The 14,792-nt window shown below is 36.8% G+C and overlaps 1 protein-coding gene across 1 annotated transcript in view; it reads right to left on the bottom strand.

Moving 5' to 3' along the window:
* Window positions 1-8,788: 8,788 nt before the first annotated feature.
* Window positions 8,789-14,792, bottom strand: part of PRRC1 (proline rich coiled-coil 1) — a 32,901-nt gene continuing 26,897 nt past the window's right edge. Inside the window, exons 9-10 of the mRNA XM_026866253.1 lie at window positions 13,698-13,800; window positions 8,789-10,355 (exon numbers count right to left, since the gene is read on the bottom strand). Coding sequence (XP_026722054.1) covers window positions 10,146-10,355; window positions 13,698-13,800 — 313 coding nt within the window. The 3' untranslated portion in view covers window positions 8,789-10,145. The remainder of the gene's footprint in view (window positions 10,356-13,697; window positions 13,801-14,792) is intronic.

Here is a 14,792-nt window from a genome sequence, read left to right as displayed (position 1 = left end):
CATTACATCTTCACTGAGTAAAGCAAGAGATAAAGAAATAAAATCTTTAATGTGTGAGGGTACGCAAACACAAAGGGATGACTATAAATAAATGCATGGTCAGATACTACTTCTTGTTCTGATACTTTTGCAAGCAATGGGCACTTATATGTAAATACCTAGGTTGTGTGTGCAAAACCTTATAGTATTTGCGATCACTTACAGACAACTTGCATGTTTCCTGCCTCTGAGCTGCCTTCCTACAGTGCCTACTGCACTGAAGATGTGTAGAATATGCAATTACATTCTTTACCAAGAAACACTTCCCCCTTGCTATACAAATGTGTAAATAAAAAGATATGCAATGAAACTATACTATTGTAACTGTTTTATTCATACCAGTCTACTAGGAATTTACTGGAATTTCTTCTATAAGTAGCAATTTTCTGAGTAGGTGCTTTGAATGGCTTCAAAAAAAAACTGCAGAAACATGTCTGTCTCTTAAAAACTAAATTTAAAGGTAATTAGGCAACTCCATAGTTAGAAGGATGTTATACTGGCAGAGGCAGGATGTTCTGCTCAACTTCATCCTGAAAACATGTGTCAACACTGACTGGAGAGATCTGCTCTCACAAAAGTGCTCAGCTAGCACTAACTAGAAAGGTGGTTTTGATCACAGCCAGTGAGTATTCAGATTAATTTCTGAAGCTGTAAAATACTGGGCAGCATATGAAGTCTCTTCAGTTCCCAAAACTATGAGACATTTGAAAGCTTAGATTTCTGTGGGTTTCATTCAACTTTTCTATCTGTGGATCCAAACCCAGTCTGTTTTGGTTTCGCCGTAACTCGAAAGTCAAAACAAACTGCAAAGAAAACATTTTTCCCATTCGATTCATTGTATAGGAGCAACGGTTTGGTATTACCCAGTTCTGCAGAACTCTGAAAAGTATCTTATGACCTCCTATCTTTAAATTAAATCAAATCAAAATCACGAAAACATGGGCCTACCTCATCAGTCTGCATGAACGGCTGTGTTTCCACTTATGTGAATAAAACAATACTGATTTAAACTACCAAAGAGTTTGACTAAAACCAGTCTTGTTTCATTCAACAGAAATGGAAAGGTGGGCTTCTACATCATGAAAACAGAGAGCAAACAGGCAATATACACAGGATGCAGTGAGAGAACTAAGACTAGGAAAGCAAATTAAATAGATCATTCAAAAACATTACAAAGGTCTTTTGTAGGCAAGATGACAAAACTTTCCCTCTCGTACTAGGAGAAACTTTACATCTAGAAATGAACCTAAGAAAATTTAGCACTCTTTTTGTTTCTTTTGTCTAAAGCTGCGTGCATTCACACACATGACCTTGTTCAAGTATTCTATGGACTTTGATAGTACTGTTTCATGTGCATCAGATAACAGCTAGCCTTTATTCTGTTTCAGTCTACCAATCTAATCTGTAAATGCGTATGTTCAACCATTTCCCACTCAGTATCAGACAGCCCTCTAAGAATAACTAAGAAAAGCAAAGTTTTGGACAGTTACAGATGCAAGGGAAAATATGCCAACACATACCATCATCAAGAGTGGCTGGATTTTACACCAGCTCTGACCCACATGTTTCCAACCCCCTTTACTTCACACTCTTAGTCCCCAAAATACAGATTCAGCTCCTCAGCCTTACAATTTTACTCTTATACCATCTTAAATTAGGCTTATAACCCTCCTTACCTCCTCAGCTTTGTGCTACATACTTCATCATCAGATAGGTCTTCCACAGCTTCCTATGGCAAAACTACTGTTCCCACCATGGATGGATTCCTATACAGCTAATCAGAATGAGAAACAAGCTCCAAAATGCACCTGAAGTCAGACATGGCATCTGCAGGCAACAGATTTTGTTCCTTATTTGCACTTAAGAACTCAGAAAGCAAGAAGAAATTGGGAGCTCAGTCCCAAAGTTCAAAGTTACTCAGTAATTTGGCTGTCACTGAGAGTAAGAGAACCTGCCCTTACAGATTCACAGGATTTTCAACATTTCAAAAAAAACAAAACCAAACCACCTTATCACCAGTCATAACTTTAATTTCTTAGTTTTATCAATTTAAGATGTATTACTAAGCTTCAATGTCCAAGAAAATAAGCTCTGCAGATACAAAGGACTATAACTACATAGGACAGACAGAGCTTATAATGTTTACATTACAATGCTTACAACCTCCTAAGTATTGGGATGTGCATTTTATAAATACTAGGAGATACACAGATGAAAAGAACCATGTAACAGTGCAATTATTGATTACAGTAGCTCCTATTACATTAAAAATGAATATTCTCCTGTCCTTTCCTCTTCACTTGCTTTTAATAGATTTTGTCAAAAACCAAATTGCAGTACCTACCTTGCACATGTGTAACGATACTCATCCCATAGCAACATCTCAACTACACCGCTGACTGCAGGATAACTGCAGTCTTGCCTGTCTGAGACTTTCTAAATGCGCTGCTCTGCAAGATACTGTTTTCTACCTCTTATTGGATGTCAGCTATTTCAGAATCCCACTACTGGTAAAGATACTCTTCCTTACACAAAATACAACTTCCTGCACTTTTCCAAGATCTCATGGAACAATCACCACTTATTTTCAACAGTTGTGCCTGCAGCTGTAAGAATTAGATCATGAAACTGATCCCTAAGTACTATACATCCACGTGTGATCTATTGTAAATCACGCAGAACAGCTCTCTGATACCTGAGGAAAAATTAAATTAGGGTGCTTCTTACTGTGGTTAAATACTGTTCTTTCCGCAGCCTGCCCCAGGTTGGTAACTATAGTCAGTCAATAGAGTTTAATTAAGCAGGTATTATTATTATCTATTATTATTATCTATTATTATTATTATTATTAATTAATTTTATCACCAGAAAACTTTAATCCATTTTTAGCATACAAGAAGGGCAACAGCTAGACTTTTTTGTTGTTGTTGCCAAGCTGAAAAGAAATAAGTTTCCTCTAGTATGTTAGATGAGAATTTCTTCCATTAGGAAATAGTCCTATAAAACTGACTGAACTGCACAGGATGTAAGGCATGAACCTACAGATACTCAAACTAAGCCTTTTCATATGAACACTTAAAACTGAGATAATTTTTCATGGAGTAGAAGAGAATTTGACACTGCAAATGGTCAATGCATTGTTCACAACAAAGCTACTGCATAGTTAATTTTGTTTGATCTGTATCAAATACATGCTGTTTGCATTGATCTGACAAAAACAGATGAGAAGTGTGAAAGTACTGATGCATAATATCCAGCGCCAGATCCTAATTAAAAAAAAAAAAAATCCCATTCACTTGCACCACAGTTTTACAGGAAGCATGTTTTTGTGATTAATTAAAAAAAAAAAAATCCAGGAATAACACAGAATTCTATGTAATTTTATATTAAAGAAAGCCAGCATAACCTTGGAAAACCAACTCATCTGCTCTCTCCTCCACTATACGTAGTCCATGGCTATAGTCACTCACACTTGTAGAACGCAGAAGGTTGATGTGGTGGTTTGACCTTGGCTAAATGCCAGGTACCCACCAAGTTGCTCTATCACTTCCCCCCCTTCCCTTTTTTTCTCAATAGAGCAAAGGGGAAAGAAAATAAGTTTTACCCTTGTGGGTAAAACAAAAGCAGTTTTAATATAAGCAAAGCGAAGCAAAGGTCCGCACGCAGAAGCAAAAAAAAAAGAAAAGAGATTTATTCTCTCCTTCCCATGAAGAGGCGCTGTCAGGATGTCAGGCTTCTCAGGAGCAGGGCTCCAACATGAGTAGTGATTGCCTCGGAGGACCAAGGGTGACCCCACCCCCTTCCTCCTTTCTCCCAGCTTTATACTGAGCAGATGTCATATGGTATGGAATATCCCTTTGGTCGGTTTGGGTCAGCTGTCCTGGCTGTGTCCCCTCCCAAGATCTTGCCCACCCCGTCCCACTGGGGGAAATATCAGAAAGAGCCTTGGTGCTGTGTAAGCACTGCTCAGCAGTAGCCACAACACCAGGGTGCTGCCAACACCCTGCCAGCTCCCGACATAAAACACAGCACCATGAGGGCTGCTATAGGGGAAAGCCAATTCTGGCTCAGCCAGACCCGGTACCGTTGAAAAACACTTTCTGAACACAAAATATCTTAAATTTGCCTGTAAAGTTTTTAAAGCTACATCTACTACTTTGATTCCAGTATATGAAAAATCACTGCATTAGCTCAGAAGCAGCAGTTGAGTGGTTTTAGATCTGCTATACCTCTGCAGCATTGTGTACTCACAATTTAATTGCCAGGTCATAGTCTGGCTGCTTTACAAAGTCAACTGGCTGGAATATCTAACTTGGCAGAATTCTGGACAATGAGACGATAAATCAAACCAACTGGCATTTTTTCATCTTCATCTTAAGAACTGTAGCTATATACACCATTACTTTATGATAATAGTTTTTCCTTTATTGTATAACTATGGATGGAACAGAGCCATAAAGTCAAAGTCAAATGGCTCTGAGATTCAGGATGTTGAAATGTGAGTTCTTGATAGATTACAGACAAGGCTTATTTGTTGCAGTTCAAATTCACATCAGAAAATTAATCAGTTTTGAAGCTATTTTATTCTGGTTTTCAAGTCTGTTAACAATTTTTGATGGGATACAGGATGTCCTTACTTGCTACTCGTTTCAGTGACTGCTAACTGTAGGAAACAAAGAAGGGCATTTTAAAAATTGGTTTGGTTAAAAATCAGTGAATGTTATTGTAAACTAGACCCACAGAGTTCTCTCTTTTGGTGATACTGTTCAGTGATAAACTCTTCCATCTGCAAAGTTTACATCACATCATACTCATGCTATTATGGAAAGAAAAAAAAAAAAAAAAAAAGGGGGAGGGCGGGCTGCTTTTACAAATATCCTTAAGAATTTTTACTAGAATTCTCATTTTCACAGGTTTATATTTACAGAATTCTTCAAAAACCTCCAGCTTGAAAAACTCTCACTGAAAAACCTACCCTACGCTGCAAGCATAAACATCAAAAGCAACCCGTAAACTTCATTAATCACAGACACCAAATGGCAATTATGCTAAATGTCTCTATGGCAAGACTTGCATGTATGTGTTGGTGCGCTGCTAAAGCTGGCCAAAATCAGCAGTAGCAGAGACAACCAAGTTAAACTATGCTCCCATCTGATTTCTCAACTACGCTCTACTATCTCCTGCATCCAGGGCATTGAATAAAAAGACAATTAAGCTGTTGTACCTTCTCCTCCACTGCTCACTAGACATTCCTACTTCTCTGGTAACTCCTGATAGCTTTGACATCCTTTCATAATTCATTCTTTTCTTTACCCTCTTCTGCCATTGCTCACTATCTTGCCCAAATTGAGCAGGTGTCTAAAAAAGAAGACTGGTATTGGAAAGCATTTCTAAAAAACTTTTGTTAATGGAGAACATCCTGGAAAGTATATGAGCAGTCGCTGAGGCTGTTTTTCTTCTGATTTTGGATCAAGACATTCCACCAAACTTTATTTTCTGTTTCAGCAGGACCCACATGCCCCATACTTTCTTCACAGATGTCTACAGCAAAACTTGAGAGGGGCAGCTGGCTGAAAGTTAGCAGATTAGTTTCAAGAATGTGTGGGGAATTTTACACCAAGATTTTTCTAACAGAGCCATGCTGCTCTGAATGGTGCTGTGATGAAAAAACTGTGGCCAGGCCCAGAGCAGTAAGTTTTCAGCTCAGCTTAGCTGCAGCCAAAACAGAGTATGAGAGCAGCCCCAAGTAACTTCATCTGATTGTGATTAGAATTTATTCTGCTAGGAATCTGCCGGGGCAGAAACTTCCACCAAGAGGGCTATAACACCTTAAGCCACTACAGCTGCTTGAAAAGTCAATGTCTGACTAAGGCCACAGCACAAGAACTGGGATAACTATATACCTTCTATGGCAAAAAGCTGTTCAGACTACTTACTGTGCAAATGAAGTCCAGAAGAAAAGTTTTGTCCAAGAAAAGCAGTTTTTGCACACTTAAATTTTTAGCCCTTCTCTAATGGTAACTGAAATGCTAAGGTTTGGACAACCAGCCCAAGCCAGAGTTGACCTACAGATGAATCCTGTATATTTTATAACTGAAAACCATTGTGCTAGTATGTGTTGTACTGTTATAACAACCCACTTATGCTGATGTAAAAAGTGCTAAAGCACTGAAATACTGAAGTCTGAACAACAGGCCCCAAGCTGAAGCTGCTAACTTAGTCTGGAATCATTAACAAAGTATGTAAGCTCGCTAGTGAGAGATGCGGCCTAGAATATAATCAGTAGTGAGGACAAAATGCTGAGAGAATGTATCCAGCTTCCCGTGTTTAGCCTTGTTCCAGGCTGAGAACCCACGTATCTGGCCTTGTTAGAAACTCCCTTGGTTTCCCCTCCTGAGCCCTGGCAAGGCTTTGGGTGGAATCCAACAGGAGATCGAAACCAGAAATTTTCTGCTCAAAACAAAGGTGCCAGCTCTTCTGGCTTACTGATTTTTAGGTATATAAGGCTGGACCCGCTCACAGGGACTTTGGAAGCCTCACCCATGGGTGGATGCACCCCGTAGGATTTCCCCCTTGCCGGGACAGGCTCTGCAAACCCTCGCTGTAACCGGGGCTGCCCAGACACTGCGGGTCTGGGTGATGGGAACATGTGCAAGGGGTGAGGGATCTTTCTTCATCACTACTCTCTCTCTCAGGTAGCAATGATTTGATGCATTACCCTGTATTTTCCTGTTTGCTGCTATAAGTGCACTATTCTGCCTGTTCTTACTGCATGTTTTCTGTATTACACTGTTACATTGGTTATCACTAGTAAAATACACCTGCTCTTTTCACTCTGGTGTCCCAGTTTAATTGGTATCCCTAATCAGCAAAACAGTAACCCTGTCATGTTCTCCTTCAAAATCCTCATTTGTGACATCATGCCTAAAATTCATCTATCCAAGAGGTCATGCCAGTGTATCTGTTATAGAAAGTACTTATACACATTAAAGAGTTGAAAAAAATGTCAGGTTTTTTTCTCTAATTTATGGCTGCTGCATCTTCAGTGAAATCAAATCAATTGCAACAGGACCGAATTTGTCCCTGGCATGTATTTGCAGCATACATCTCATTTTGCTATTCTGTATTGTATACTCATAACAAGGTAGAGGTGGTAATGCAGCACACATAGCCACACTTTTCCCACCTGTACCTTGACACAACTAGCAAGTGTTTTGAAAAAGCAGTGCCAAGGGTTTTATCACAGAGTATCAACCAGTCCAAAAGTAACCGGAGCTCAAATACATCCCTGTGATTTTCTTTCTGTTATCTGCACTACCTAGAATAAAATTAGCACATGTAAGCTCATCTCTGCTGGCCCCCCATACACACTTCGTTGTAACTGGTAGGCATTTGTTCCTCTTTTTGAGGATGCTAGTACTATGACAAGTATCTGGCTTCTTTTTGCAAAGCTTTCAGCTTGGACCTCTGTTAGGTAACTTTTAAGCAGGTTACAGGTATTTCCAAAAATATGGAGTATCCTTTTTTGTACAGAATGGATGGATACTAACTATGCGACCAGAATATTGGCAAAAAGAGATAAAACTAAGTCTAAATATTTCACTCTCTCCTAAACACCCATCTTTGAACCAGACAGGCAGACAAACTGAGTACTTGCAGCAAGCCTTGGAGAATCTTCCTTTCTCTGGCCTCACAGCTTTCCCATCATGTGGTCAGCTCCAGTTTTCACAATTCATTCATTCTGTTCCTGGGAACACCTCAGCACACTTAAGTTTTCAGCCTCATCACAGGATGGGAGTATTTGTGGGGATATTCCTTAGCCAAGCCATCCTTCTACATTTTCTGATTAGATTCTTTAAACATTATCATCTTGTAGGGGGGTGGCTTGTTGTGAAGTTGGACCAAACGATCAAGTACCTTTATTTAGAAAGAATAAAATCAGAATTTCCTAAGCTCATTGATGATAAATATCCCAAACTAACACAAGTGGCCATGAGGAGTAACTGCGTCACATAGTATATGTCTTTTTAACAGGACATAGCAGGTTTTTTCCCCTTCAAGACCATTTCACTTGACCACATCATATCCCAGCACCGAACCACAAGGAGAAAGTACACAGAGAGAATAGTGGGCAGCCACTCTCATTTCAGCATGAAGAAAGCAAATTTTTACAGAATAGAGACCTAAAAACTCTCTTAAGGCACACCAGGGCAGTCTTGGGAGTATGCCACACTGGCAGCCTCATAAGATAACACCACCATCACCACAATGAACCAAGTGCTGAAAAGTGAGAAGCTGCCTTCTGCCTCCCCTTTCATTTCTTCATCTCAATGAAGAAATTCTTCTTCAGTTTTAATTTTAACTCATTCCAGGGCACGTAAACCTGCTGATGATTTCATATCCTCTTCCTTTGCATCATGGAGGATGCTGTAAGCGGGGGATAAAAGGGCAGGATTCAACATATTCTACAGTTCAAACCAAAATTACAATAAAAGCAAAGATGACTTAACAATGTGGAACTACTTAACAATGACAAACAGAAGTTCCTATATCATCCTTTCACTTTATGACACAAAGAAGTGGTCCCAACAAGAGACCTCAAGACTGCAAGCGTCAGGTTCTGTATTGGTTTTCTTTCAGACAAGACAGGCCTTTAAGTATGTGTCAAACCTGTAACTTGACTGTGTAAGCATAATTTCAATAAAGAGATGTTTATCAGCTGTATTTAAAAAAATCTTTAAAATAGAAACAACCTTCTAAAAAAACATTTATTAATCTAATTTACCAAATAAGCCAATTAAGGCAAAATATATTACTTGGAAATAGACAAGCTTTCACTGAGTTCAAACATGAGCTGGATTAACAGTACATTGTACATAAAAATGTCCTTTGAAAGCATCCAAGAAAGGTAAAGGCAGAGCAATATAAACTGAAAAACTGCTTCTTTAAGACAAACAAAAAGTATCTGTTTATTCTTTGTTTCTCAAAAAAATGAGTATTACCAAAATATTGTCTTCAGCGTTACTTCCATATTTCTAAATATAGATTTAAGACTGTGTGAGCTTTGGATAGAGGGCATTTATATCCATGAAAAAAAATTAAGATACCACTAAATATTTATATGAGAAACCGTGAGCTCATGACATCAAGAAGGCATTTAAGACTTAAAAATGTTTAGAAAACCCAGGATATCAAAGCAAGTGATACATGTTTCGCCATTTTCCACATCAAATGGCTCACAACCATACTTGATAGAAGAAATTACATAATTTCATACAAAATATAAAGGTTGGAAGCACTAGAGTAAATTATGTTGTTGAAACATAATTATGTTATGCTGAGATAATTTCATGCGTATGTGGTACCTGTCTAAAACCCAGTAAAGCAACTTGAGATTTGTCTAGTGTTTTAACTGGACATGAATTTCATTACAGTTACATAAAAAGAAAAAAGATGCAGCATAGAAAGTGAGACTTCAAAATTATTCAGCAACAACTTCAACTAATGGGGCATGGATACGTGCTCTTCTTCAGCAGCTCACTGTTACATGTTGTAAAAACTACTCAGCATCACTCCTGAGAACTTACATACAGACACAAAACCTATGAGGCATTAAGTACCACCTAAGCAGAGGCCCCAAGAAAACACCTAATACAGAAGGTAGTCTCTCTGGATTGAAATGCATATGTAACATACATGTTATGCTGTAAACATGTTTGTATTATTAATGTCATAGAAACAGCTAAACAATGAACCCCTTCTTTTAAAAAAAAGTATACTAACAAAAATATCTCAGCAAATGCCTAGTAAGGTGTCAAATAATAGCACATTCCACTTTGCAAACTGTAATGCTATTTTTCCCAGTTATAAATATATGTTTGTTCTGATTTCCTGTTTTGTGACTCATACTGGAAATCATATAGTAGTTAAAAGCTGCAATTGCTCATTTCCACCACTGGAATTTACCTTCACTTCTTAAAAGGTAAAATACAGTTACAGTTAGATTACAAATCTGTGTTGGATTCACCAAGAATTAGAATATGTAGCTTTCACTTCAATTCTAGAATCAAAGCCAGTATTCCTTAGCGTCATGGATTAGCCTTCTTTCAAACGGTCCTGGGTGGTAAGTGTTGTTTGTACATTCCTGCTAGAGCCTTAGCTGCACTGTAGATCATCTGTCGACGGGACATGCCAGTGAAAACCATGTGCCAATCAGTCCTGCTGACGTTCAGTATACTCTTCTCAAGCACTTCGCCCACAGTCACCAACAGGCCTGACCATCTCAGATTGTAGTCCTGAGGAGTGAGACTCTTAGCCTGTGTAACATTTTGAGGAGTTATTATTGAAATAATAATATATAATATAAAATATAATTTGAAATTAGTAGTTTTGCTTCTATCTTCACCATTACCAGTTTCTGTAAGCAATCATTTTTATATCAATAGGACTACAAGGCAAACTAAAGGGTATCACAATCGAAATTTCATGCTGCCCCATAATTTGTCTAGCCAATACTTTTTGGATTTGTATGTTTCATGGTCCAAATGACATCTGAACAGTATAAAACTAAAATACGATTCTTAAGAGGGTAAAGACATACTGCCATTGCCAGGAAGTTGTTTTCTCTTTTAAAGTAGTCAACAGATGAATCAATAATGATACATATTTATACAGTGATTCTTACCCTTCAAAGTTTTTAAAAACCGTTAAAACGTCCCTCTGAAGCAGGAAAGTAGCCAAATACAAGAAAAAAGTTGAGCCTGGCAGAAATGAAGGACTGAGATATTTGCATGAGATCAAAGAGGTTTTACATGCTGTAATTCCCTGAAGTTGGAAGCACAAGGGAAACAGTGAGAAGTACCACTGTGTTTATCTGGTCTGATGCTCATCCGAGGCAACCGTGTCTGGTCACTGTCACATACAATGAAGGGCAGATGACTTTTAGCCTCAGTAAGACTGTTCTAAGTGTTACTCAGTTCTTCACAGAATAGCACATTGAGCCCAATTCTTCCCACAGATTTTATTTTGAGAAGTATTCGAGTTTGTTTCTAGTGCATGTACAGCATGATCAAAGCTCATTAGTGTAATCCAGCCTTCCCAAAACTACTTTCTTGCAACAGCAAATGTAAGTTTGTTAGAATATACAGTCTGCTCTAATATCAAAGTAACTTGTTATTATCAAGAGGTATATAAAAGGCAGATTTCTTAAGCAAAAGAACAGGAAATTTTCCTTATTAGTCAGACCATTCTGGCAGTAAGATGACCCACAATTGTACATAACTTCATAAATTAATTATTTGGTATTTTTACTGCTAAAAATCAGTAAACTTCAAAGAAAATTTTAAATACCCAAACAACCTTGCAGTAGTTTCTCATCATGGTTTTCTGACTCAACAAAAATCAAGATGACACCTGGTCTCTTAAAAGAAAAAGATTCCCAAAACAAGTCCTCAAATCCACCTTTCTCCCTCCTTAAATCAAGCAATATTTAAACTTACCAAGAGCCTTGAGTCTCATATTATGTGCTCAGAAAACTCTGTCATGGGTAAAGACATGTAACAAAAGACTATCTGTTCTATACAGACAAATTTACTGCTATTTCCATTACACTGAAGAGTAAAACACATAGCTGGCAAGAATTTTAAGGAATATAATTGCTTTTAATGTTGCCTCTATTAAATCTTTTGTACTGTGGACAACAAATAACACTGCCTGTTCCACACATATAGCTTCTCTGTTCTTAATCTGAAAAACAACTTTACAATTGATGTTTTTTTTCCTGTTGTCATCTAGATTTTGATTAAAGATACTGGACTGGATTTATAAAAACACATGTTTCTTGCACACCCTTGAGAGAAACCCACTCTGATTCTAGAAAAAACATAATGGGAACAAAGGTAACAACTGGTGCATGCACACAATCAAGAGCCCAATGATTTACCACCACACATTATGTGTAAGTTAACTGAAACATGTAATAGCAAGACTAGAAAAAATTTAACTCTGAAGGCATGACAACAAAGCTATGTTTTGCTGTTGATGTATATACAAGAACCGTTTTCTTTAAACAGGCGAGCAGGATTCTCTCCAATTCAAGTTTAAGGCTTACAGTTCCACTGAATCTGTACTACACACCAAACTATACACTAAAATGGGTGCAGAAAAGTTAAAACAAGAATGTTTTCTGCTATTACAAGGCAAACACTACTTTTCAAAGTTACAAAGTATGTTTATCAAAGAGAAAAAAATACTCAAATAATTAAGATATTAACTATTTTTCAAATGACAAAATAGAGAATATTCTGTGAAACAAAGGTAAAGATACCTATTATGCTTTATATTAAAAACATTAATTTAGTTCATATCAGTGCTCCACAAAGAATGTGACAATTATTTAAGTAGTAACTTCACATTGCTATGACTATTTTCACAGCATCATAGAATGTTTCGGATTGGAAGGGACCTTTCAAGATCATCTAGTCAATGAAGCTGTATCTGCTTAATTAGTATTTTTCTTCCTGTAGTTTCACATTTTTCTCTACACTTTTTGAAAAGCATCCTAGAAAACTACAGAGACAGAGTAATATTCTTCTTTTGCCTCTCATTAGTTTTTCAAAGTTGTAGGAACTCAAAAATAAGAATTAAATCCAATCCCATAAATGTTCACTCTATTGGAATTGGTACTACCAAAAAAAAAAAAAAAATTAAACAGCTTCTATTTGTTTTCTCAAAACAACCTTCTGATGATCAAAGCCCAAACAGTTTTGCTTTGACATCCTTCACAGAATCGTTTATTTTAAAAGAATTTTCAGACCAGAGTTAACTAATGGAGGACACCTATCTGCTGTCAGGCAACATGCAGTGACTGGTGTTTGGAGTAATTCCCAGTATGTGACCAAAGAAATGTAAATAATCTCGTGAAAAACTTCTAATGGTGATATTTAAAAACAGCATAGTACTTATATTTGCTGATAATTAACAACATAAATACCAAAGCTTTACAAGCTTTATTAAAAAATGAGTAGTAAGATCTCAGTTTATAAAATTGCACTGATTTGCTAACATACACATTTGTGCACACAAGCACTTCACTTTTACAATTTTGTTGGCATCAGATGAAACTCCAATACATATATGAAGTAAGTTAAGGAAAGGAAACCAAGTCTTTGGATGGTAAGAGTGCTTACTGGTGTAGTTGCTTAGTGCATTACTTAAGCTGCAAAGACCTCCTTTCACAGCCGAGGAAGAATAAGTATTATTATTTTATCTATGTAAAGATTCTCGAAAGTTAATTTTAAGTCACTGAACCAGACTGATGACAATATTTCAATTACTAAATTTGTATTTCCTTTTTGAGGAATTACTTCTTTGTGATTAATTTCTTCTAGGACTATTTCTTCTTCATTAACAGAAAAGTAAAACTAGTGCTTCCAAGTGCCATGTATTGCAGAATGAGACTCTTGATTGCTTTGCCCCAAATGACTAAAGATTTTTAGGTAATACGTAAACATGATTCAAACCCAGTTTTTATACTCACTTCATAAATTAAAACACTCAAGTGGAGCAACTATCAGTAAGAACTGACATAAATGAAATTAAAACTTAACTCTTATGTTTCAAGTGTTAATCCAACACTGGTAAGAAAACTGAAAACTCACCTGTTGAACATATTGCAAAGGCACTGGTGTTGCTTGGGTAAAAGCTTCTAGATGAATTCCATGAATTGGATCCTCAATAATCAGACATCCAATGTCAAACCACCTGCAATGACATGAAAGTTACTTTTCTTTTGAATACTAAGTATCACTCAAATTGAAAAACAACATGTCAGCAGTTGAATTAGAACCATTTTATAAACTTTACTGCAAATGTAGTAATAATGTAATAGCAAGTTTCATCAAAGTATTTTAGTATATTTCAGATGAAATTTGCACTTATCAATTTATATATATAGAATTATAGTGCATGTAAAATACATAATATACATAACAGGATATAAAATACATTAAATTTACAGATCAAAGAAACAAAGAAAGATGGTAGAGTGGATATGTGTGCAGATACATTCTTTTGGTCATATTTATTATGCTACAGATTTAGTTAATCTTTGAAAAAATGTTTCTCATTATGATAGCCTTCACTAACAATTTAAAAAAATCATATAATTCATGTTCTTTATTCAGAAGGTATTTTGGTATGTCTAATCCTACAACAACCTTTTAAATTATTTAATTGGAGAAACACCTCTGCACCATTCAGAAAAGATGGTGCCTGCTATAGCAAACACAGTAAAAACTACTGAAGCAAGTACCTGAAATGGTTCCCTATCTAACTTGCAAAAACATTAAATCATTTCTCCCTATCAACAAACTAACAACACTGACACGATCCCACTAAAGCTAAGGGGAATGCATCATCACTACCTCACTGTATTCAATTCCTTTAACAGTTTTATAGTTGAGTTGCAACAGGAGAAACATACTCTAGGGAAAGCACAAACACAAAATCAAGGCCAAGAATCATAAAAAATATTAAAAGGTACATTATTGTAGCTAATGTTTCACATATAGTAATGTCTATATATAAATTGTATCTTATTCTTTAAAGCGCAGGAAGTAAGAATGTTCTTAAAAGAAAAAATGCAGGACTCAAATTTGAAGAAACAACTGGCTGGGCCACATAAGCTTCATCCTAAGAGTTTAGTGGGGCAAGACAGGAAGAAGTACTTGACTTGCATAATCTTCATAGCAGGG

Source organism: Athene cunicularia (genome assembly GCF_003259725.1).
Source record: "Athene cunicularia isolate RWA chromosome Z unlocalized genomic scaffold, athCun1 chrZ_part2, whole genome shotgun sequence".
NCBI lineage: Eukaryota > Metazoa > Chordata > Aves > Strigiformes > Strigidae > Athene > Athene cunicularia.
This window is presented reverse-complemented; position numbering and strand designations above follow the sequence as displayed.